Source organism: Sciurus vulgaris (genome assembly GCF_902686455.1).
Source record: "Sciurus vulgaris genome assembly, chromosome: 13".
Taxonomy (NCBI): domain Eukaryota; kingdom Metazoa; phylum Chordata; class Mammalia; order Rodentia; family Sciuridae; genus Sciurus; species Sciurus vulgaris.
In genome coordinates, this window is record NC_136474.1 from 41,722,995 (window position 1) to 41,746,696 (window position 23,702).

A 23,702-nucleotide genomic window follows, 5' to 3' on the forward strand; every position below is an offset into this window, starting at 1 on the left:
AATCACCACAGAGCTGAAAGTCACTAAGGGAAGGATCCAGCTGCTGAGAGCTTATCTCATACCCTCCTGCATCACTGACCTCTCCTCAAGACATGTTATTCCCCCTAAATTCCCTCTTTATTGTTACTTTATTCTACCATTTTCCTGAACATTAAAAGCTTTTATTGTTCCAAGGAATTGTAAAGCAGAGTAGAAGAAATATGGTTATGGAAGTTTTTATTCTTTAATGTGCAGTTTGTGTTTTCTAGATTGACAAGAACATCCTCTATCATTTTCTTTGAAGTCATCATTCTTTTTTATTGCAATGGAATTGTTTTGCAATGGAAGTCATTAGGAGAGGCATCTTTTTATGTAATACCTCCCATGAAATTGTATAACAAAAGCATCTGGGAAAATTCAACAACATAGTGGAGTCACAAATTATTCTAGGGTTAGGTTCTAAATTCATCAAGTAAGGTAAAAAATGTGTTTAGTCACAATTAGTGGAGAGTATGTCTTAGCAAGTCCTGCATAGTGGACTGCCCTCTAGATTGAGCTGGACTGCAGCATTGTTGAGCATTAGGTGACATCATCAGAGTGAGTTGGGTGCATGTTACATGAAAACTGTGCTGTATGTGTAAATACCAGGACCACTCCAGGTTCGGGGAACTGCTCACATATGTGGACACTAGGACCATAAAGAAGAGTGACAGTCTCTGATTTCATAGCATGGTGGGACTACCCATAGTCATAGTTACTTAAATACCTTTCTTTCCCTCCTTTTCTTTGGGTACGTGTATATGCACGTGTGTGCGCGCGCGCGCGCGCGCGCGTGTGTGTGTGTGTGTGTGTGTGTGTCCAAATTTGTAGATAATGTTGGAACTCCATTCTATTTGTTTCAGGTATTTGATCACCTTTTTGCATATGACTTTTTTTGTGATATTTTAAGCTAAAAGTAGTTGAGATAAGAAAGTTGGTATTTGTATATATAAACATTTTTATTACATAAAGTATATGTTAGCAGAAATGAAGTAATGAATCAACAAAAATACAATAATTTTTAGGAGAATGAAGTACCCCACTTTCATCCAGATAGAAAATCAGTAAGGAAACTTTGCACTTTAATAACACTATAGACCGAATAGACCTGAGAGACATATGCAGAATGTTCCATCCAATATCAGCAGAATATATATTCTTCTCAAGTTCAGACAGAATGTTCTCTAGTGTAGATCATAGGGTGGATCGCAAAAGAAGCCTTAACAAATTTAAAAAGACTGAAATCATTTCAAACATCTCCCCTCTCTCCCTCCCTATCTTTGCTGGGTTTTGAACCCAAAGTCTAATGAATGCTACATAAGCACTCTACCACTGAGCTATAGCCCAGTCCTCAAATATTTTTTCTGATTAAAATGATATAGAGGTAGAAATTAATAGTAGGAGAATTTTGAAAAATTTACAAATATGTAAAAATTAAATAATACATTCCTTAACAACCAGTGGGTCAAAGAAAGAATTAAAAAGGCAATATAAACTCTCTTGACACAAACTAAAGTGAAACACAACATACCAAAAGATATTGGCTGAAGAAAAGCAAAACAAAGAGGGATGTTCGCAGCAAAGATATCTACATAAGGATGAAAGAAATATTTCAAATAAACAACTTGACTTCATACCTCAAAGAACTGTACAAAGAAGAATAAACTAGGTCAAAAATCAACAAAAGGAAGGAAATATTAAAGATCAGAGCAGAACCAAGTGAACTGTAGACTAAAAAGACAAAAGATCAATGTAAATAAAGAGTTCATTTTTGAAAAGATGAACCTTTAGCTAGATTAAACAAGAATAAAAGAGGAGGCATTACAATTGATACCAAAAAGTACAAATGATTGTAAGAGACTACCATGAAAAATATAATATGCTAACAAATTGGAGAACTTAGAAAATAATGGAAAAAATCCTAGAAACATTCATCCTACCAAAAATAAATTATGAAGAAATATAACATCTGAGAAGGCCAATAATGCATAAGGTGATTGAATCAGTAAACAAGAATTTCCCAATGAAGGAAAGTCCAGGATCAGATGTCTTCAAGATGAATTCTACCCCAATATTTAAAGAATTAACACCAATCCTTCTAAACGTCATCCAAAAAATATAAGAGGAGGCAACGCTGTAATACTCATTTTACCAAAATAATACCTGATACCAAAGCCAGATAAGAACACTATAAGAAAATTATAGACAAATATCCCTGATGAACAAAGATGTAAAATTATCAACCAAATGCCATCAAACAAAAATTCAACAGCATATTTAAGTGGGATGCAAGAATGATTCAACATACATAAAACAATAAATGTGATTTACCTCCTGAACCAAATGAACGATAAAAGCCCTATAATCGTCTTAATAGATGCAGAAAAAGCATTTGACAGTATCTAACATCCTTTCATGATGAGAACTGTGAACAAATTGTGTATAGAAGGAATGTTCCTCAACATAATAAGGCCATTTCTGACAAACCCAGGACTAAGGTCATACATAATGTTGATAAAACTAAAGCTTTTCATCTAAGATCAGGATCAAGACCAGGGTTCCTACTTCCACTTCTATTCAGTGTAATATTCAAAATCTTAGCCACAGGAATTAGAGAATAAAAAGAAATAAAGGGCATCCAAATTGGAAAGAATGAAGTTAAATTGTTTGTAGATGGCATAATCTTATATATAGAAAATTCTAACGATTCTATCCCAAACTGTCAGAGGTAGTAAATGAAACCAGTGAAGTTGCTGGGTGTACAATGAATATATAAAAATCAGTTTGGTTTCTATACACTAACAATGAACTACCAAAAAGAAATTTAAAGAAACTATTAAATTTGGAATACCATCAAACAGAATTATACAGAATTATACCAAGGAGTTGAAAGATCTGTACATTGCAAGTTTATGACATTGATGAAAGAAATTGTAGAAATATCATGTAGAAATATTTCTACAGATAAATGGAACAACATCTCACATTCATAGATTGGAAGACTATTGCTAAAATGCCCATAGTACCCCAAGTCATGTTTAACTTCATTGCAACCCCCATGAAAATTCTAATTGCATTTTTCACAGAAATAGAAAAAAATTCTATAATTCATGTGAAAAAACAAAAGACCCCAGGTAGCCAAAGAGGTTTTAAAAATGAACAAAAATGGAGACATCATATTTCCTGATGTCAGTCTATATTACAAAATCAAAATAATCAAAATAGTATGACAATCATAAAAAATACATAGACCAACAGAACAGATCATAGAGCCCAGGAATAAACCCACATGTGTGAGCAACTAATTTTTGGCAGAGGCATCAAGGAGACACAATTTCAGAATGGAAAGTCTTTAATGAAAGGTGGTTTTTCAACTTTTCCACATGGTTAATAAAGAAACTGGACCCTTGTCTTCCATTGAATACATAAAACAACTCAAAATTCATTAAAGACTTAAAAATAAAATCTGAGGCCATAAAACTAGAAGATAACATAGAGGAAAAGCTCCTCACTTTTTTTCTCAGTAACAAATTTTTGGATTCGACAACAAAGGCACAGGCAGCAAAAATAAGGAAGGAGGACTACATCAAACTGAAAACCTTCTACACAACCAAGGAAATAGTCAATAGAGGGAAGACCCAACCTATAGGTTGGGAAGAAATATTAGAAACCATACATCTAATAAGAGATTAATGCCCATATGTATAAAGAACGGACACAACTCAATAGCAGAAAAACTAACACAATGTAATAAAAAATGGCAAAGGACCTGAATAGACATTTTTCCAAAGAAGGTATATAGGTGACCAACAAATATATGAGCACAATATCACTTATCATCAGAGAAATACAAGGCAAAAAATACAATGAGATATCGCTTTATATCTTTTATAATGACTAACACAAATGATAACAAGTGTTGATGAGATTATAGAGGAAAGGGAATCCTTGCACACTCTTGGTGGGAACATAAATTAGGATAGCCATTATGGGAAACAATGTGGAGGTTCCTTAAGAAACTAAAAATAATGGTGGGGTTGTAGTTCAGTGGTAAAGCATTTGCTTAGCACATGTGAGGCCCTGGGTTTGATCCTCAGCACCACATAACACTAAATAAAATAAAGGTATCGTGTCCATCTACAACTAAAAATTTTAAGAAAAAGAAATTAAAAATGTAACTACCATATGATCCAGCAATCCCTCTTCTAATTATATATTCCAACAAGATGCCTGCACCTCTATGTTAATTGCAGCATTATTCATGGTGTCAAGATAGGAAAAGCCTGTTTGCATCCACCAAAGAACGTGTGGCATATATATATATATATATATATATATATATATATATATATATATATACACACACACACACACACACACACACACACACACACACAATGGAAAATTTTTCACCAATAAAAAAAGGAAATGCTGTCATTCACAACATTGGGGATGAATCTGGAGAACATTATACTGTAAAATCAGCCAGGAAGACATATAACCACATTTATACCATCATGCCCTGCATAATGGCTCTGATCAACAGTGAAACTGCATATAGGTTACATAAAATTGTAATGGAACTGAAGAAGCCCTACTGCCTATTGAGGGCATAGCCATGATAACATTGTAGCACAGTACATTATTTGTTCATGGGGAAACTGGTGTAAATGACACTACTGCATTGAAGTTACATAAAAGTATATATTACATATAATCATGTGTGGTACATGATACTCGATAATGTTAGTAAGTAACTATGTTATGAGTTTATGTATTTACAATACTGTTTATAGTTACTTTAAAGTGTACTCCTACTTACAAAAGAAGTTTGCTATAAATCAGTTTTCTGTGTTATTCTGGCAGTAGCCTCACACATCTCACGATAGCCACATCTCTTGATTGCATCAAGGAGCTACCTTGAGGGGGGAAAAAAAGAAGCCACTTTGACTCATTGACCTAGACAATCTGGACTTGTGTAAGTGTACTCTTTGATGTTCACGGAACAGTGAAATTGCCTAACAAGCCCCTTTGTCCAAATGGACCCCTTCCGTAAGTAGCACATGACTATTTATATAAACTAAAATGTTGCACTCAGAAGTAGAACAGTGGTTATTAGGGATTGGAAGGGTGGCAAATGGAGAGACTTCAGTCAAAGGAAATAACTCTAAGTTGTAAGATGGACAAGTTCTGGAGATCTAATGTGTAGTATGACTGGTGATGTGTTAATTAATTCATGGTAATCAGTCATTATGTAATATAAATATATATATATATATCAAAACATCACATAAATCTGGAATATATACAATCCATGTAAATTAAGTATTTTGAACTAAAAAAAAAAAAGATGATAGCAGTTGCTTATTGCACAGCACAGCAGTCAAAAGAGCATAGATCTCCAAGCAGTAAACTTGAATTCTTGTACTAACTACCACAATATGATTTATGAGTTGGCAGTAAATTATTAGACTTTCTAAACCATTATTTGCTTATTTATAAAAATAAGTGTATGGATCCTGTATGGTCCCTGGTTCCTTAAACTGGATGGGGGAACACTTAAAAGATAAAATTCACGACTTACTTCTATAATTCTGATTTTATAAGACCCAGAAATTTACATATTTAAGCATTATTGGGCCCCTTTTCCACTTCTATATGTCCCCATCCTTCTGGTAGTCTCCCAGACTCTCTTAACCCTGACGTTTCCATGGTTTCTGACCTGGCAGATCCTGGTATATTATTGTCCTGCTGTTTTGGACCATCTTGACGTGGTATCGCATGTGGGCCAGCACAGTGGACACTTAAACACTATAGACAAGTTATTGTTTGAATGGTTAAATGGTGTGATGGGAACTGTCTCTCCAAGTGAAGTGCTTTTTTATCAACAATGAACATGAGCATTTTGATTGTCTTGATGAGGCAACATGTGGAAAGTCTAATCAGTTGTGTCTCCTTGCTTGGCACTTGCAGTCTGGGAGGGCTTGTTCTCCCTCCCAGTACTATAACCCAGACAAATTCAAAACCCCCAGTGAATAAACTAGTGCAGGAGTGTTATGGGGAGATGCACCTGCTCCTTTGCTTCATTGAGGCATCTATGGGGTGGGGGATTTCCTTCTGTGGAGAAATTACAATTCTGCCAAGTGTATTCACAGGTAATTCAATAAGGAAATACATTAATTGTAGAGTTAGGTTTAGGGAGAAGCCATTGGGAGAAATAGAATTTATACACACAGAGACACACACACCTAAAGAGCTTTTCAGGTGACTCCTGACATTTTCTGTTATGAGTAGCCAACAGTTTATTGGTCATGAAAACTCTTTAAAAAATAAATAAGGGATCTCACTAGGTTTCCCAGCTGGCCGTTCTTCTGCCTCAGACTCTGAGTAGCTGGGTTTGCAGGCATGCACCACCACCACCACCACACCCAGACATGAAAACTCTTAACGTAGCCATGTTAGACTAACATGTGGGAGAAATCTCAGGCATCATACTTACTGCTCCAGATGCACTTTTCAGGTTATTCCCTACTTTGGAAGTCTTGGCATTATAGAAAATGTGTATCATTCTAAATAACTTTTACATTTGTATCTGTTTAGTTTGTTAAGGGAACAGATGACATTTCTATCAGAATTAGTCCGTTTATTTCTTTAGTCAAAAAAGATATGTGACAACTTTGGTAAAATTGGATTTACTAACTTTCTCTTTGGGGAAAGGGGGAAACTCAAAAGCAATTTGCAAGCTACCATGATATGCTTAGTTTTAAGCCTGACCCTTGTCTCCTTTATTTAAGTAACAAAATACTAGGAATAAATAGGACGCAAGTTACCATCCTTTGGGTTGACTTCAGTCTCATCTTGTGAAGGGAGGGAGGAAGGGACTGGGGTGGGGGAAGGGATGAGAGAGTAAAAGAATGAATAAGAGAAGACTGGTGGTTTTGCTGCATTTTCACTTAGAAGAGATGGGAAAATACCTTTACACTAAATCAAGTTGCAAATTAGGTTTTCTTGGTTTGTTTTTAATGACTGATTCCATAGGAATCCTAAAGGAAGTTTAGGGCAAAGGAAGTAGTTTCAGTTTTTATCATAGTGTTTTTTTTTTTTTTAATAAAACACTGAGACAGTTCTATAAACATTAAGTTTAAAAGACAAATGTATATATTTTGATCACAGATTCTTATTTCTTTCCTAAAAATAATGAAAAAAATGACCTAGGAATGTCTAGTGGAATAGTGTGATTACTGTGAATGTCATATTACTCCTCAGTCCTTCACAGGGAGGTTACTAGAGTGAGGTGGGTTTAATTCAGTTTATCTTCCTTATGGATAAACCAATTTTCTTGTGTTTGCTAATAATCCTGAAAGATTTCTAAACTCTTTGGATTCTATGCTTCTGCACTATCTAGGTGACCTCTTACTATTCTATCCTTATAGATCTGCAGAGTGCCTTTCCTCCTGGTTTTGCAAAGTCAAAGGCTGAGTAATAAACATTTCCATGAAGACCTTTATTGCTCTGTAATATATTTTTAAAAGTCTGATTTTGTGTATTTAAATAGTTGGTGAATGCATGGGCTTTGTGCACTGTCTTGTCCACAGTCCTTACCTCTCATGCCAATACACAGCCCCATCTCGGATGCTTCATCCAGGCCCTGCAAGTCAAATCACCTCATTTCCTTTAGCTTCTGATCTCCCCATATTGTATTTATACAGGTCGTCATCTTTGTCTAGGATCCTGGTGAAATTAACAAATTATCTACTATATTATTGTCTCTTATTTAAAACTCAATCTGTGATAAATGCATTTCACTATGATTTGCTGAGAAAATATTTGCCAGATATTTATTAAAGAAGTGACCTTCTGTCTTCCCTTAAATAATAAGCGAAGTCCCTTATAACATGTTTCTCTTTTTGCCTTAACTATTCAGAAGTTCTCTCCGATCTATGGAAAGGAGTTTTAGAAAACCATTGTTTTTGTACTCTTTTCTTACCACATAATTGTTTCTACATGGTGGATGAGTGCTATTATTATATTCACTGATCTTTAAGGTAACCGCTTTTTCTAACTGCTTTCCTACATTAGGTAGATGGTTAGATTACATTCTTGCCCTTTAAAGGTGTTTGTAGATCACTAAATAAGTACAAAATTCACATTTTAAAGAATCTTTGTTGTTATTTTATTGCAATTCCATTTCACAATCGTTGTATTTATTTCACATGTGAAATATGACTGGCAATGGGTATTTGTTGTCTCTAATTTCATTAGGACTTGGAGAATAGGTATGATTAACCTATAATTTCAGTTTGAAAGATATTGCTTATTATTTGCATTCTCCAACCTTCAAAGGTAATTATTTCATTAAATCTTATTTGAAAACTACAATATATATTTATAATTTATATTTCTGTTAGGAAAAAACTCAGAATCTCTCCTAACAGTTTCCAATTTAAAACAAAGGTAATCAAAGCTTAATTATTTGAAAAGGGGGCCTAGGCATATTTGAAGAGTTTAGTTTATCAATTTTTTTAGTTCATATTTAATACTTTTGCTTCCCTACCCCATTCTCAATCACAACTGTTAACCTCATTGCCTGTTTTGCTGAGAAAATAAAAGCTGTCAGCCGAGACATTTGTCTTCCTCCCACCAAGGAGTCCACCAGCCCCTTCCTCTGTCCACCTATACTTTGCTTCCTGTTTTAGTCAGTTTTTCCACTGATCTGACTAAAGGATCTGATTAGAACAATTTTAAATGAGAAAAATTTTATTTGAGAGCTCATGGTTTCAAAGGTCTTAGTCCAAAGAAGGCCTCCAGGTGAGGCAAGACATTGTGGTGGAAGAGTGTAGGAGGAAAACAGTTCACATGTTGATCAGAAAGCAGGGAGAGAGACTCCACTTTCCAGATACAAATATATACACCAAGAGCATGCCCTAATCCCCACCTCCTCCAGCCACACCCTCCCACTTCAGATACCACTCAGTTAATCCCTGTCAGGGAGTGAATTCACTGATTGGGTTAAGGCTCTCACAACCTAATCATTTCTCCTCTGAACCTTATTGCATTGTCTCACACGTGAGCTTTTGGGTGACATTTCACATCCAAACCATAATACTTCCCTTTCATGCTGTAGATAGTCCCTGCTCCTATTTGCAGCCTTTCTCATTTGGACCTGGTCCTATCACTCACTGTGTTCACACTCAAGGATTTTTTCCAACAAAAAGGTCTACATAGCCCAGTTTTCACTCTCCTGAAAACATCCTCATTCATTACTGCACAAAAACAATAACAAAGATGATCTTTGTCCATAATCCTACTTTTTATAGCCACTTTTATACAAAAACCTTTAAAAAAAAAGTTGTTTAAACTATAGCTTTCCCCATTTATCTCCTCCATTCTCCCTTGAATTTCCATCAGTCTTGTTCATGTGTTTTCACAAAACATGTTTATAGTTATCACAGTCCTGCCTGGATTGCCAGCCCAGTAGCCCATGTGTCAGTCTTAATCTCTTGACATCAGGGTACTCAGCCGGTGACTCCTTCCTTCACGTGCTGTCTTCCTCTGTTTTCCCCAGTACTTTTCTTTCCCCCAAACATTTTTTTTTCTCTACTGATCTCCCTTTGATTTTTGTGAGATCTGCCCCGAACTTTCTTTTTCTTTTTCTTCTCTGGTTTCCATATATGAGAGAAAACATGCAACTTTTGACCTAAATTTGAATTATTTCACTTAAAATAATGGTGTCTAGTTTTATCCATTTTCCTAAAAATGACATAATTTTATTTTTCTTTAAGGCTGAGCAAAACTTCATTGAGTATATATATATCATATTTTCCCTATCCATTCATTTATCGATGGATACCCAATTGAGTCCTGAGACTTTTCTTCATTGATGCCAGCTCACTGTGGGCTCTCTTGTGTCAATACATTGACTCTCAAAGGTCACCACTAGCCCCTGTCACAGGGCAGAGCTTATCTCAAATAAAGGAAATAAACATTTCTCATGGGATAGGGCATCAGTAGGAATGTTCTCATCAATCCACTCTCATTCACTACTTTCAGTGTCTCCCATGAAAACCAGAATAAAGGGAGATTCTTCCACTTTGGCCCATGTGATCTTAGCTCTCACCACCTTGGCACTGTCCATGTGGCTCCGCCTCACTGGCCTGGTGCTGGTGTCATAGAATGGTCTATACTCTCACTGCTTAAAGGATGCTGCCCAAATGTCAGGATGTCTTCCCTGACCACCCTGCCTTAGAATGCATCCCCATATCTTATCATTTGGACCTGGATTGTTCCCCCCAAAGCAGATGTGTTTAAGGCTTATTCCCCAATACAACAATGTTCAGAAGTGGGGTTTGGGGGAAGTGATTGGATCATAAGGGCTCTGACATCATCAGTGGATTAATTCACTTAAGAATTCATAGCTGAATGAACTATTGGGATTGATGGAAACTGTGGGAGTGTGGGGCCTAGTTGAAGGGGGTAGGTTCTTGGGCAAGTGCAGTTGAGGGCTGTCTCTTGTCTCCTATTCACCTCCACTCTCTGCTTCTGGCTAGCATGAAGTGAGCAGCTTTGTTCCATCACACCCTTCTGCCATGATGCTTGACCTCTTCACAGGCCCAGAAGCCAGAAATGGAGCCTTTTGATTGTGGACTGAAACCTTTAAAACAATGAGCCAAAATGAATCTTTCCTCTTGTAAGAAGTATTTCTCAGGTATTTTTATCGCAGTGATGGAAAGCTGACTACATATTGTGATCACTTTGTCACTTTCTCCTCTTTACCACAGGGTTTGTGTTTATATACCACTCTCACTGTCTGACAGCATGTTACATTCTTATCATGTTCTTATCTCATGTTTTCTTTTTTTCCTTCTTTCTTTTTTTTTTATTTTTTTTTCCTGCCTTTGGCACCAGAAAGTAAACTTCAAGGGGTCAGGATCTTTCTGTTAAGGTGGCTGCAAACAATACTTTCTGACACATAACAGACACTCACTATCTCTTTAAGTGAACAAATAATACTCATTGGTAGTTTGGTTTGGTTTTTCTTTTTGTGTGTGCATGGTACCAAGGATTTGAACCCAGGGGCACTTAACCACTGAATCACATCCCCAGCCTCTTTTACATTTTATTTAGAGACAAGGTCTCACTGGGTTGCTAAGTGCCTTACTAAGTTGCTGAGGCTGGCTTTGAACTTGTAATCCTCCTGCCTCAGCCTCCCAAGACACTGGGACTACAGGCATGTGCCACCATGCCTGGCTTATTGGTGATTTTTATTTTAAAATTAAAAAATACAGCACTTAACTTGTCAGTTATAGGGGACGATTAAATATCCTTCCCTTTTCAAAGAAGCATAATTTATGTATCCTAGTGGATATTACTACTCAATATCAAAGTAATTTCTCATTAAAAAATATACTTGCTGAGTGAATCAAGTTGAACTGAATGTTTGTTTGGTTTTTTTTGTTGTTTTTTTTTTTTTTTTTTTTCCCAGCAGTGAGTAATTAGTGTTGAAACAAGAATGAGAAGATTGTAGCTTGATCCTTGTTTTCCCATGCTGGCCAACATCAGTCTGGAGTTCAGCTATTTATTTAAACAAATAGATCCTCTTCATTTGCTTCAATTAGTGTCAATATTATTATTCTTCTCTGGGTCATCTCTTCACCAGATACACTAACTGGGATGAGACTGAACCCTACACAGAAGGAGGGAAGTGATCTCAGCCATTCTGGGTGAAACAGAAAGCCTTTCATTTACATCACTCCCACTCACCAATTAGGACCATTTGGAAGTAAGGAGAGTTGCCTTTCTCATTTCTAGTTATCATTGCAATTTCTTCATTTCTTGATTTTGCCTTGATGTCTTACATAATACCATCTTTACATAAGAATAGATGTAATGCCTGCTTGCAGCTCTAGTTTTTTGTTATTGTTGTTTTGTTTTGTTTTGTTTTTTAGGACAATTGCTTGATTTCACAAAAGGAAAAACTAAAGTTGCTGTTTCAGCCCAGGAATTTTTATCTGGTAGTAACCCAAGATCTGTTTACAAATGGCTTAATGAAAAGAGAGGGCTGTTTTTCCTTCATGTAGGAGCACCAGTGTAGTGGGTCCAAAGCTGGCAGTGTCATGGGTCCAGCTCTGTCCATCTTCCTTCCTCAACACTTTTGCATTTGTCCTTATGTTTGTTCCTCATGAGTTTATACCTCATGTCACCAGGAAGTTCAAAGAAAGAGGCAATGGGCAAAGCAGTGCCCAGCCTCTTCTTTACCCCTTTCATAGGAAAGAAAAGCATATAGAGACAATCCCACAGTTCCTTCCCTGGGGTCTTATTGTCCTGGACAGTCAGATGACATTTTTAGATAGGCATATTGCTCCCTTTCGCTTAGCAAGGAAGGAGAGAATGAATATTGAGCAGCAATGCCAATGTCTGTCCTGGTCACTCCCAGCAGCTGTGGATTGCCCTGTGAGTGGGGGATCCCAGGAGGACAACTTTCTACCTTCTTATGTTAGAATAAAGCAGTTTTTGTCATTCAGATAATTTCCAGTTTACAGGGATTTTTTTGTTTCTTTTTTGTCCTTTAAAAAAAAAAAAAAAAAAAAAAAAAAAGCCTTGCCTTTAGATTAACTTCTGTCTGAGCATTGAAGACTTGGAATAAATCAGAAGGTATTCATGCTGCTTGATAGAATGAGTGGATCACAGTACTTAAAAATAGAAGGTCAGGGATTGATTTTTAGATAAGCCCCCAAATAGAATAAAATATTGATTTTTTTACAGCATAAGGATCTACCAAAATGATGGTTATAGTTATTGTCATTTATTCAAATACACACTTACTGTGTATCTGCCCTGGGCCAGTCCCTGCTTTTGCGGGTACAGGGGATACAGTGTAGAGAAGGTAGATGGGGAGAACATTCTTACACTACTGCAGGGAAACTCATGATAAGCACACAAATTAGGATAATCTCAGGGAAAGTGGTAAAGAAGGAAGGCAAAAAAGGGTAAGGAGATCAGGATATTCTCTGAAGAAGTAATTTTGAACTGAGAACATTTTTTCTCTACAGACCTAATTCTCTAAATATTCAAATTAGAAGTAAGATTCTTGTGGCAAAAATATGATTATTTTCTGGAGGAAAAACATTACTTTGATCATAGGTTTCCTTTATCTTAATGGCAGTAATGTGAACTGTTATAGAATGTACTAATTCCTTTTTCCCCTGGGTATGACTCTCTGTCTAATTCACCATTGAATCAACCCATTACACTTCATCATTCAGAATTTAATGAGGAAATGGTTAGGCTTCACTCATTTTTATTTCATATTCTCTTTGAATCCTCCTTTGTTATGTCCCTCGCTGTGGTTCTTAATGTGATGGCTGCTCTCCCAGTGTGGAGGTCAGACCTCTCCTCCCAGCTCTAATAAGGAGAGAATTGTGGTACCCATAGGGGATCTGGAGAAATATGCCTTGGTTAATATTGCAAATATCATGTTAATCCTTAATTTAATCAAGTTCATTCAAATAGTACTGAACATAATATTAAGTAGCATTCATGTGTGTGGAATATTGTCTGCAGAGTTACATCTGAGCTGACTGATGGGAGTATTTTGGTTAGTTGATTGGCTTTGGATTTAAAATTTTAGACTTTTATGTTGGTGCCTTGGCAACTTGTCATGAGATGCAGTTGGAGAAAGGCCTACCTGTTGAACCTATGCTTTTTTTTTCTCATGAATCCTTTCATTTGCTATAACACAGCATATTTCCTAAATGGGGACTTGTTTATAATTTTTAAACATCTATTCCTCTGATTGGTTTAAAAGTTGTTTTTAAGCTGTTTCCAAAAACTGCCTTCGGATAAGAGCAACTCTTTTTTTTTTTTTTTTTCTCTATCCCTCAAGGTGTTTCACAAAGTCATGAGAACATAAGTGTCTCAGACATACTTTCTTATTGTTCAATAAATGTAATGAAAGTGTGTTTAAGATTTAAGTATTTTTCTACTATCACCATACATTAGGACCTAGCTTCAGTTGATACTTTCATGTAGCATAATCAGACTATAATGGGAATTTCTGGTTTAATTTAAATCTCTCTTGTAGCTGGTGAGTACCACAAGGGAACAACTTGGGAATATTCTCCTATGCATTCAGTAAACACTCACTGAGTACTAATTATGTGTTAGACTAGATAATGATGACACACAGTGAAGTAGATTCTGGCTTGCAATTTGTAGTCTAATAAGAGAGGTAGGCATTAAACAAATACTCATTTAATTTGTGGTTGAGGTAAATGCTGTATCAAATGGGGACCTAACCTCTTCTTTGAAGTTAGCTTGAGGAAGTGAAATATAAGCTGTGACCTTAGAGATAGGTGGAGTTATCCAAGGTAACAGTCAGACACTCATTCCACCATGCAGATGCCCTGAGTTGTGAAATAATTTACAGGCTCAAGGAACCAGTATGAATGCAGATTATTGAATAAAGAGAAAAATCAAGTTAACTATCTCTAAAGAGATAGATAAGAACCAGGTCTAGGGATTGAGGGCTTAGTTCTAAATGTAATGAGAAGTCATTGAAAGGTGCTATGATCCAATGTGTGTTTTGAAAGTGTCCTGTTTACAAGATCAGAAATAGATTGGGATGAGAAAGCTAGTGAAGATTTCCATGGAGATGATGATGACTTAGATCAGTCACAGTAGTGATGAAGTTAAGTTGGCAGGTTAAGGAAATATTTAAGAGAATAGAGATTGATTGACAGTTAGAATGCTGTGAAATTAAGGGGAGGAGATATCAGGGATCCAGGTTTCTGGCATAGATTGTGATGTAATTTATTGAGATCAGCAGCTAGAAAGGAAGAGAAGGTTGGAGGACAAGCTGATGAGTTCATTTTGGACATATACTGAGTTTGAAATTACTTTAAGAGATCCCAGGAAATGTCAGTTGGAACTTAAAAAAAGATACTTGGACTATGGTCTATGAACATCTATGGAATACAGTTGGGAAATGAAGCTTTGGAATATATGACCTAAGAGCAAACCTCGAGAAGGGTCCCTGAGGTTTTAAGGTTAAATAGAGGAGGAAAACCTGGCAAAGGAAGTTACAAAAGAATGTCTATATGCAGAAGGGAAACTGTCAGAATGTGATGTCACCAAAGCCGGTGTACAGTAACACTTCACAAAGGATATGGCTAGCTGTGATTAATGGTACCAGGATATCACATGTGATGTGTACTCATGTACTCAGCAGCACAGTTTGGCTTAGTGTGTAGAGGTCATTAGTGATCTTAGAAATAAATTAATGTGTATGAGAAGTGAGCTATAAAGAAGCAGAGATCCCTCCTTCAAGAAGTTTGAGTAAGGGGGAAGAGTGAACATTATCTGAAGAGAATTATGGAATTCAGTGTTTGGGTTTTTTTTTTTTTTTTTTTGGTCTTTTTAAAAAATAATGCATGAAACAGGAATATATTTAAATGTTGGTTAATTAATCAAAATGACAGCCTAAATATCCTGGAGAATGGGAAGGAGATGCCATCCAAACATAAATGGTGAGGTATTTGCTTTGGAGAGGGGAGAATGCAGGAAAAAGAGAAATGAGAGCCCAGGTAGGTTAGGCAGAGCCCCTGTCTGCTGCCTCCTGTTTTCTTGGTTTGTAGCAAACAAACCACCAAAGGGAGGTAGTCAGTGGGAGATTTGGGACAGTGGTGTTTTTTAAAAACTAGTCAGTACTATGTGTAATTTTTTCCCAGGAGAACATAGCTATACAAAACACAGGGCAGCAGAAGGGTTCAGTTGATACATCACCATTGACTCCCCGCTCCCCACAGCCAGGAGTGATCAAAAGTCAGAGGGGCAGAGAGGTTTAAATTCTTTGCAATAGAGGATGAAAGAATGGTTGATAGAATTTAAATTAGAAGAGGATGATGAGATGGGACTGTTGAAGAGAATACAATGGAAATTAGTGACCAGGAAATTCCATCCATGTTGAAACAACATCATCAGAGGTTGAGCACCAGTCTGGGAGGATGTGACTTGTGATGAGATGTGGTTATTGACTCAAAGAGTTTAGAAATAGGTATATTTGGGGTGATGACAGGACCCAGATCATGTTTTTATGTGTGGGTGACCAGATGGATCCAGGGAGAGAACACTGGAGATGAGTAGGTTAGTGATGGGGTGCATGGTGGACGAGATAGATACCTGTGTGCCTGATGAGCTCACCTGAGCTGATGTTTGGAGATGGGGCAGAGTGGGAACAAGGTGAGCTGGTTCCAGAATCTTGCCTAAGGACCTGGGGTGACCAAAGCAGATGAATGAGAGGAGAAGGCAGATGTTGGAGCCCTTATCAACCTTGGAAGAACAGGAGTCTTAGAAGTGAGGTCTAGGAAAGGCCCTGATGGAAGAAAATGAAGGTTTTCTTGATGAAGTGAGCCAACAGCCAGATGAAAGTAGAGCTGGGAGATAGAGAAAATAAACCACTAGGATAAGGAACCAGGATTTGTTGAGGAGGAAGAAAAGTATGGAATTGTCCGACCTAGAACACTATGAGGGTAAGGGATGGAACATTCCAGAAGTTGGTTTCAGGGTGTGTGTATGTGGTGGTGGTGGTGGTGGTGGTGGTGGTGGTGGTGGTGTGTGTGTGTGTGTGTGTGTGTGTGGGTGTGTGTGTTTGGGGGTGGAGGGAGGAGCAAGGAATCATAGGACAGGGCTTGGAGGTTTTAATCTTGATAACCTTTAGAGGCAGATGACCTCTTGGAATTGTCAGAATTCGTCTCTTGCCTGCAGTGGTTGGAGAACAGTGCTGTAGGGTAGTGTGGGTAGGGTAGTGTAGGGTAGTGTGGGGCGGGTTGGGGTGGGGGCTCCAGTATGATGTCAGTTCTTTTTCCACCTAGCTTTGACAGCCCCTTGAGCAGGGGTGGGTTGGGCCATGCATTGGGTCAGCCTGTCTGTTGCCAGCTTGCTTGCGGGCTGTCACGTGAGTTACATAAGCTTATGGCTATTTTCCCTTTGCTGTAATTAATACTGAACCAATAAGTGAATATCTTCATATCCATTTGTTTCAGTTTTTCAATTTCTTCAATGCTGGTTCATTTTCTACTTTGATATTAGTTGTGCTGTGAGTATTATTTATTATAGTACTGGTGTTTTCTGCTAAACAGAAACAGATTTTATGAAACATCAAGTATTCAATAAGTGACTGTTGGGGGGATGGTTTGTTTTTAATTTGTAAAGTCTCAATTAACATCATTTACATATTTTAGTCTCTCCAGTTCTTTAATGAGGGTGTTTTTAAGGTATGTTCTTTTACTTCCTGAAGGAGCAAATGATGTGAAAATCCTTCCAGGTCAAGCTGTTTGTCCTACACCTGGGTGCAGAGGAATAGGCCATATCCGTGGTCCACGTTATTCAGGACATCACAGGTAAAATTTTTTCTTACTTAAATTATTTTAGGGATGAATTAGAACATTATGCAGATTAGCTGGTTCATGTAACATCATAAATGAATCTCTTTTAGTCAGCTTCCCCCCTTACACTCCCTTCTTTGTTATTAAGGCCCTTCCTTCCCGTTATCTGCCTCCTTACGCCCTTCTAGTGTCTTCTTGGACTCCTTAGGTATTTTCCAGACTCACTTTTTATCCCTGAATCACTGCTCTCTAGTGGCTTTCCTAATAAGTGCATGCCCTCTAATACAGTCCCTTCCTACATCCCACCCCAGTTCTGAATCATCTCCACACCTCTTATGAGACATGCTTTCTTCCAGAGAATTCTAGAGCCTCTTACCTTTTCCCCTCATTTTCACCTTGTCTCTCTTTCTTTTTCTCTCTTATTCATTTGGAGAAGAGAGAATTCTGTGAAAGAATAGAAAATAACTATGAAGTTTATGTCTGTGTTTTAAATATTTGAATATGATATGGAGCAGATGGTTCTTATAAGAGAAAATAACTATAGGTAAATACACAAGTCTTTACTGCTATTTCCTGTCCTCATTAATTGGTAAAATGATGCATAGACACATTATTCATATTGATGATCCAGTAACAAAATGTGTTAGTCGGCTTTTCATCACAATGACCAAAATACCTGGCAAGAAAATCAGAGGAGGAAAAGTTTACTTTGGGCTAACAGTTTCAGAGGTCTCAGTAGTTGGTCAGCTAACTCCATTGCTCTGGGCCTGAGGTGAGGCAGAATATCTTGGTGGTAGGGTGTGGCCGAATTGTACTGCCCAGCTCATGGCAAGAAGGAAGCAAAGAGGAAGCAGCCAGTGACAGAGTGCAAAGCCACATCCCCAGTGACCTACCACCTCCAGCTTTGCCTATCGGTGTACAGTTACCAACCCAGTAGTGCATTCAAATTATTAAACCATCAAATGGATTAATCTACTTATGAGGTTTTAACCCTAATCATTGCCTAAAAGCCCCACCTCTGAACCTTTGAGGATCTGAGCTTTGAGGATCATGCTTTCAAACCATGAGATTTTGTGGGGATATTTCTAGATCCAAACCATAATCCTGAATATGTAAGTTAAAACCCAAAAGAATTGAAATCAAATTACTCCAGTACCCAAATTTATAAAAACAAACATCACACATAAGTATAAAGAGAAAAGAAATTAAGTCATATACCGTATGAAGAAGAAAACCTTTGTTCAAATAAAAGAAATCTAAATGCAGTATAGGAGGTCCATGCCTTATTAGGGGTTGCAAGCCTGGAAAGCTGTGATATTAAAACTTTCATCCCTCAGTCATACTTTCCATTTTTCAGATGCTCAACAGCCACATGTGGCTAGTGGTTACTGTATTGCATGCACAGACATGAATGTTCTCTGAACTTTCCACCATCACAGAGTTTGTTAGGCATTCCTGAGAAGAGTCTAGCACATTCTACCTTTTCTTTGTGGATTTCTGAGTGATAGTATTTTCAGGTGAAATAACTGGACACCTTAATGCCTCCTTCAAAACTTGTCATTCTCCTCAAAGTTAGCTAAAACATAATTTTGCAGTTTTTCTGTCCCTTAGAGCTCCCTGGAGATTCCCTCTGGCAAAGCTGTCTTCCCTAGGCAGCCCCTTCAGGCTGCCCAGCAGCTCACTTAGGCCTCTTATTCCACTTCATCGAAGCTGACTTGCCTCTCTCACTGTCCTGTGTGTCACTGATTCACCTTTTCTGACTGGATTCTGAACTGTCATCAGACTCTTCCCATAAACCAACCTTCCTCCAGCCTCTTCCCTGAACTCTTGCTCCTCTATAGACATAAACAGAGACTGATTAATGTTCTTATTTCTGTCATTTCATTATCAGTAATGTTGAGAATATTTGACATATTTTATCCACTAAGTAGTCTTTAAAAGTTAGACTCAGAACTTCTGAATGAACTAGAACATAAAAATAAAGAAGAGTTTAAAGAAAAGCATCCTATGAAATACAAAGGGGAAAAATAAAATACTGAAGACATTGTGAGGGAGCCTAGGAGGCGTAAGTCTGTATCCTAACTGCAGACCTCACAAACATACCGATCTGCTTGGGGAGATGCCTGATGACTGGGTGATGGCTCTTGTTCAGCTGTAGAGCTCAGTATGACAGAGCAGGACTCCTGCAAGTAAGAGCAGATTGTTCAAAAGCATAATGATTCCAGGTCTTCAGAAATGAAAAATGAAAAGCAGTGAGTACCCACAATTAGCTTCTCTTTAGAATGGAAAAGATGAATTCAAGAACTGTATATTTTTCAGAATTGCATATAAGATTTATAAGACATTTAAACCATCAGGTAAATAAATCTTAACTTACATATAAATGGAAATGCAAAATAGATTTTTATTCTATTTAGAACTATTTTGTATTCAAGGAATGGAGACAGTTTTCCTGGTGGAGTTAGTACAAATCATAAGGCAATTATTGAAGAGTGGGGCATGGGATTGGAGGTCAGCTCTAGTAAGCACTGGATTTCTCTCCTCCTGCTTTAAGCATTTAATCAGCATCTTTTACCAACTTCATCAATTTATAAATGTAACTATGTGTATGACCTCCTGTAATTAACTAGATAAAATTGTTTTATATCATCTATTATCTCTAGGGTTTCTTTTCATGTTATGTCTATAAATGGGGTCAAAATTTTTCATAGCTCTAAAAGATCAAAAGTATTGTTCTTCAACATTTTTTGGTAGTATCTTATGAGATACACACACATACAAACACACAACTCAATGCCTGATAGAAGGCTTCCATAGCATACGCAAGGTTACCATTATATGTTTTGTTCTTGGGTATCTAAGAGATGGTAAGAGGCAAGGATTTTAAAATGTTGCTGCATTATTCCAAATCCTAGATGTAGAATGATAGCCATTTCTAGCTTGAGTTTCCTGAAAAATTTAAATGGATAGAATTTGCATATTCCAAAAAATAAATGTGTTTTGTCTCCTGTCACCAGACATGGGCCTTTACTGTAGAGGCATCCTTCGACAGGTTGCCTTATGTAGTCTATACTCTAGAAGATTATTAGGCAAATATTTTTATATTTTAAAAAAGAAAAATCAAAAATAGAAAGTCCCTCCAATATCACTGAAGTGTGCAGTTGGCTTTTGATTCCAAAGCCAGGGGATGGGTGAGCATGAAAGCAGGGCTCCACTTGAAGGCAAGTGGCTATTTCAGTCTCTTTTCTGTAAAATACTCCCAGGCCATGAAGTGCTTGCAAGTAGTGAATGTTGTTTCACCATTTCATGTCAGAATTCCTGGTTCCCATTCTGAAGTCCTGTTGTTTTGAAAGGACAGTCTCCTTAAAGTAAGTTGTATGTATCTTCTTTTGAACAGCTGACAAGGACAACAGTGACATCAAGATATGAATAAAGACATTTTGGAATAGTGTATCAGTTTAATAAATCACGTGGACCTGTGAGTCCTTCTCAGGTGAATTTCAGATGCATTTATTTTAGTTTTCATTAACATAGGGAAATAATAATATTCAAGTCTATTTGGAGTTCATGCAGAATCCATATAAACCATTATTTGAGAGAAATTGCATCAGTTCTTATCTGTATGAAAATAGAACTTTTGGCACACAGTTATCCCACAAATTGCATTTTATTTGAATGAATTTACTTACTGAATGAAAAGGAGTAGGTGTATTTGTTCACATAGAAATATTCAAAGATGACAACTTTGTGACTACACCATATAAACTTACATTTGAGCCAAGGTCCAGGATAAGACAGGAAGTTGCTTTTTCTAAATAACTAAAGCAGACTCTGGAAGACTTGATCTACCTCTGTGTCAAAAAGTATACAAAAGTAATTTACTTGTCACAGTGTGAAGGCCACTGGCCCTCATGCTGGTGTGTGGGAGACAGCACATATTGCCAATGCATCTGCAAAGGAGCATGTGCTGTCCAGAGATAGGGCCTCAGATGAATCCAAGACGACTTTGGGTGCTAATTACGCAAACTCGGGCATAACCCAGCCTCTATTTGTAATTTCCTTGAATATTTTTGTTAGCCTAGTAATAAAGATGGAAATTATATCAGATGTTTTCTTCTTCTTTATCTGTTCCTATGTGTGTGAGACAGCAGGTGAGGGGAGAATGAGTATTCATGTCCATGGCTTCAGATTGGCCTGAGTTGGATATCCAGACCTGCCACTTACTGTGTGATATGAGGCAGGGGCAGATTGCCCGCTATTCTTAGTTTCAGAATGGGAGCTTTTTGTGGTAGGAAATGTCAAGTTCCATGAGATTACAACAGACCTAAATCTTTATTCAGTGAAGAATACAGTATCACACTGCTGAAAGTATGACTGTATAAAGTATAAAGAAAAACAGAATAGCATAAGGAGGTTTAGCACATACATTGCAAACAAGGATTTATTAAATAGGCCAAAAAAAAAAAAAAAAAAAAAAAAAACCACAAGGATATACAGATTCTGAATATCTTGCTTTAAGAAAAGAAGATTGACTAAAAGATATGGATCAAGCAAAATCAGAATAAATGCTTAAAAGCATTTTTCAAAACTTGACTCTTAGGCCATAAGCAACTCAGTAAATTTTCAGAATCGAAAGAGTTTTTACCCCTTCTCTAATCAAAATGCATTAAGAAAACAAAATCCTGTCACCTAGAATATATGCAAAAGTATTTATCACTGTAGCTTTAGTAATCATGGACTCAAAAGAGAACCCAACCTTGAATCTCAGAGAATCTAGACTTAGTGCAATGAAAACACTAAGGAGATAAACTTTTGGGGCATTGCTCTGTATATGGTTAGAAATAAATTTACATTCTACTCACTTAAAAAAAATTGGAAATTTAACATTCAACTCAAAAAGCTATAAGAATTTTTTAATTGATTACAATGATGCAAGAATTACCTAATTAAAAGATGAAATCAATGGAATAAAAATTATAAAGCAGTAAATTATAAAGACCATCCAAGAATTGGTTCTTTGATACAGAATGATAATACTACAACAATAGATAATAAACAATAAGCAACAATACAGTTAAAACAACAACAACAAAAGCTGTCTTACTTAGTTCATGCCTCTTGCTGAGTTTGCAAGGGACTTCCCTAATGGAAGGAATTGGAATCCCAACTCTTGGATTTCTCATTTGGTAACTCTGAGTTTGCTTCTAGTGGTTTGACTTATTTCATTGGCCTTCCTTTTGAATGAGGCATTTGGGAAACCCCTGGGCTCCTCTCATCCTTCCCTCCACCATTTTAGTGGTTGCCTTTTTTCTACAAAGCAAACATTTCCTCAGCTATCCTCCTGCCTCTGTGGTTGACTTTTAACAAATACCTTCGGTTGCATCACTGTGACCTAAGAGGACAGACTCCTCAATTTAGCCTTTGACTCCTTTCAAAAATTCTATTTCCTGATTTACGTTCTCATTTTCCTGGCTTTTGGAGATGGGGTTTGTGGGAGGTAGAGTTTTCGTTTGTTTTATTTGGTTTGTTTTGGTTTAGTATGTATAAAATTGTCTTTGTTTCCTCAGCCATAAAATTTGGTTATAGGTGGAGATCCGATCAGAATCTCTTTTTTCTTTGGAATATTGAAGGCATCTCTCCATGTTATGTTTACCTTTTTGTTGCTGAGAAGGCGACTGTTATTCAGATTTCAGTACACTAGAGAATTACTCTCCCCTCTCATACAGACTACTCTTCTCGCTCCCCCTTTGCAGGAATTACACTCTTCCAGAAACATGTAGGACTTTCTGTGAGTCACTAATGTTCTGAAATGGTCTGCTTTTCATACATTGTTTCAATCTAGAAATGAACACCTTTTATCAGGGAAATTGTCTCATAGTATTTGTTCAATATCACTTTCTTTTTGGTCTGCATTCCTAGACACATGTTTGAAATTTTCTTGCATACTTTTGAACATCTTTTCTTTTATCTGGTTTATGAAATGTTTCCTCAACTTCATCTTCCAATTCTTCAATTGAAGTTTTCAATTATAATATGATTTTTTTCAAGTTTTTGTGAATATATTCTTTTTCTCTGATTTTTGTTGCATCCTGTTCTTACTTGATAGTGTCTTTTCTTACCTGTCTGATAAAGGCTGGAGTTACTTTGTTTTTCTCCTGCCCCTTTCATTGACTCTTTTTTCTCAGTACTTATTTTAATTTGTTGTTTTTAGATATACCTGATAGTAGGGTATATTTTAGTATAGATCTGTAATGGGTCTTTACCTTACTATAAAATTCTTGAAGATTAATGTGTAGGTCTGAT

The 23,702-nt window shown here is 36.9% G+C and overlaps 1 protein-coding gene across 8 annotated transcripts in view; it reads left to right on the forward strand.

The window, feature by feature from the left end:
• The window catches only part of L3MBTL4 (L3MBTL histone methyl-lysine binding protein 4), a 490,814-nt gene that overhangs the window by 309,054 nt on the left and 158,058 nt on the right, over positions 1-23,702 (forward strand). For all 8 annotated transcript variants that reach the window (XM_079109233.1, XM_079109226.1, XM_079109227.1 and 5 more), the window contains one exon: positions 17,312-17,414. In XM_079109233.1, the coding sequence (XP_078965359.1) occupies positions 17,312-17,414 (103 nt within the window). The remainder of the gene's footprint in view (positions 1-17,311; positions 17,415-23,702) is intronic.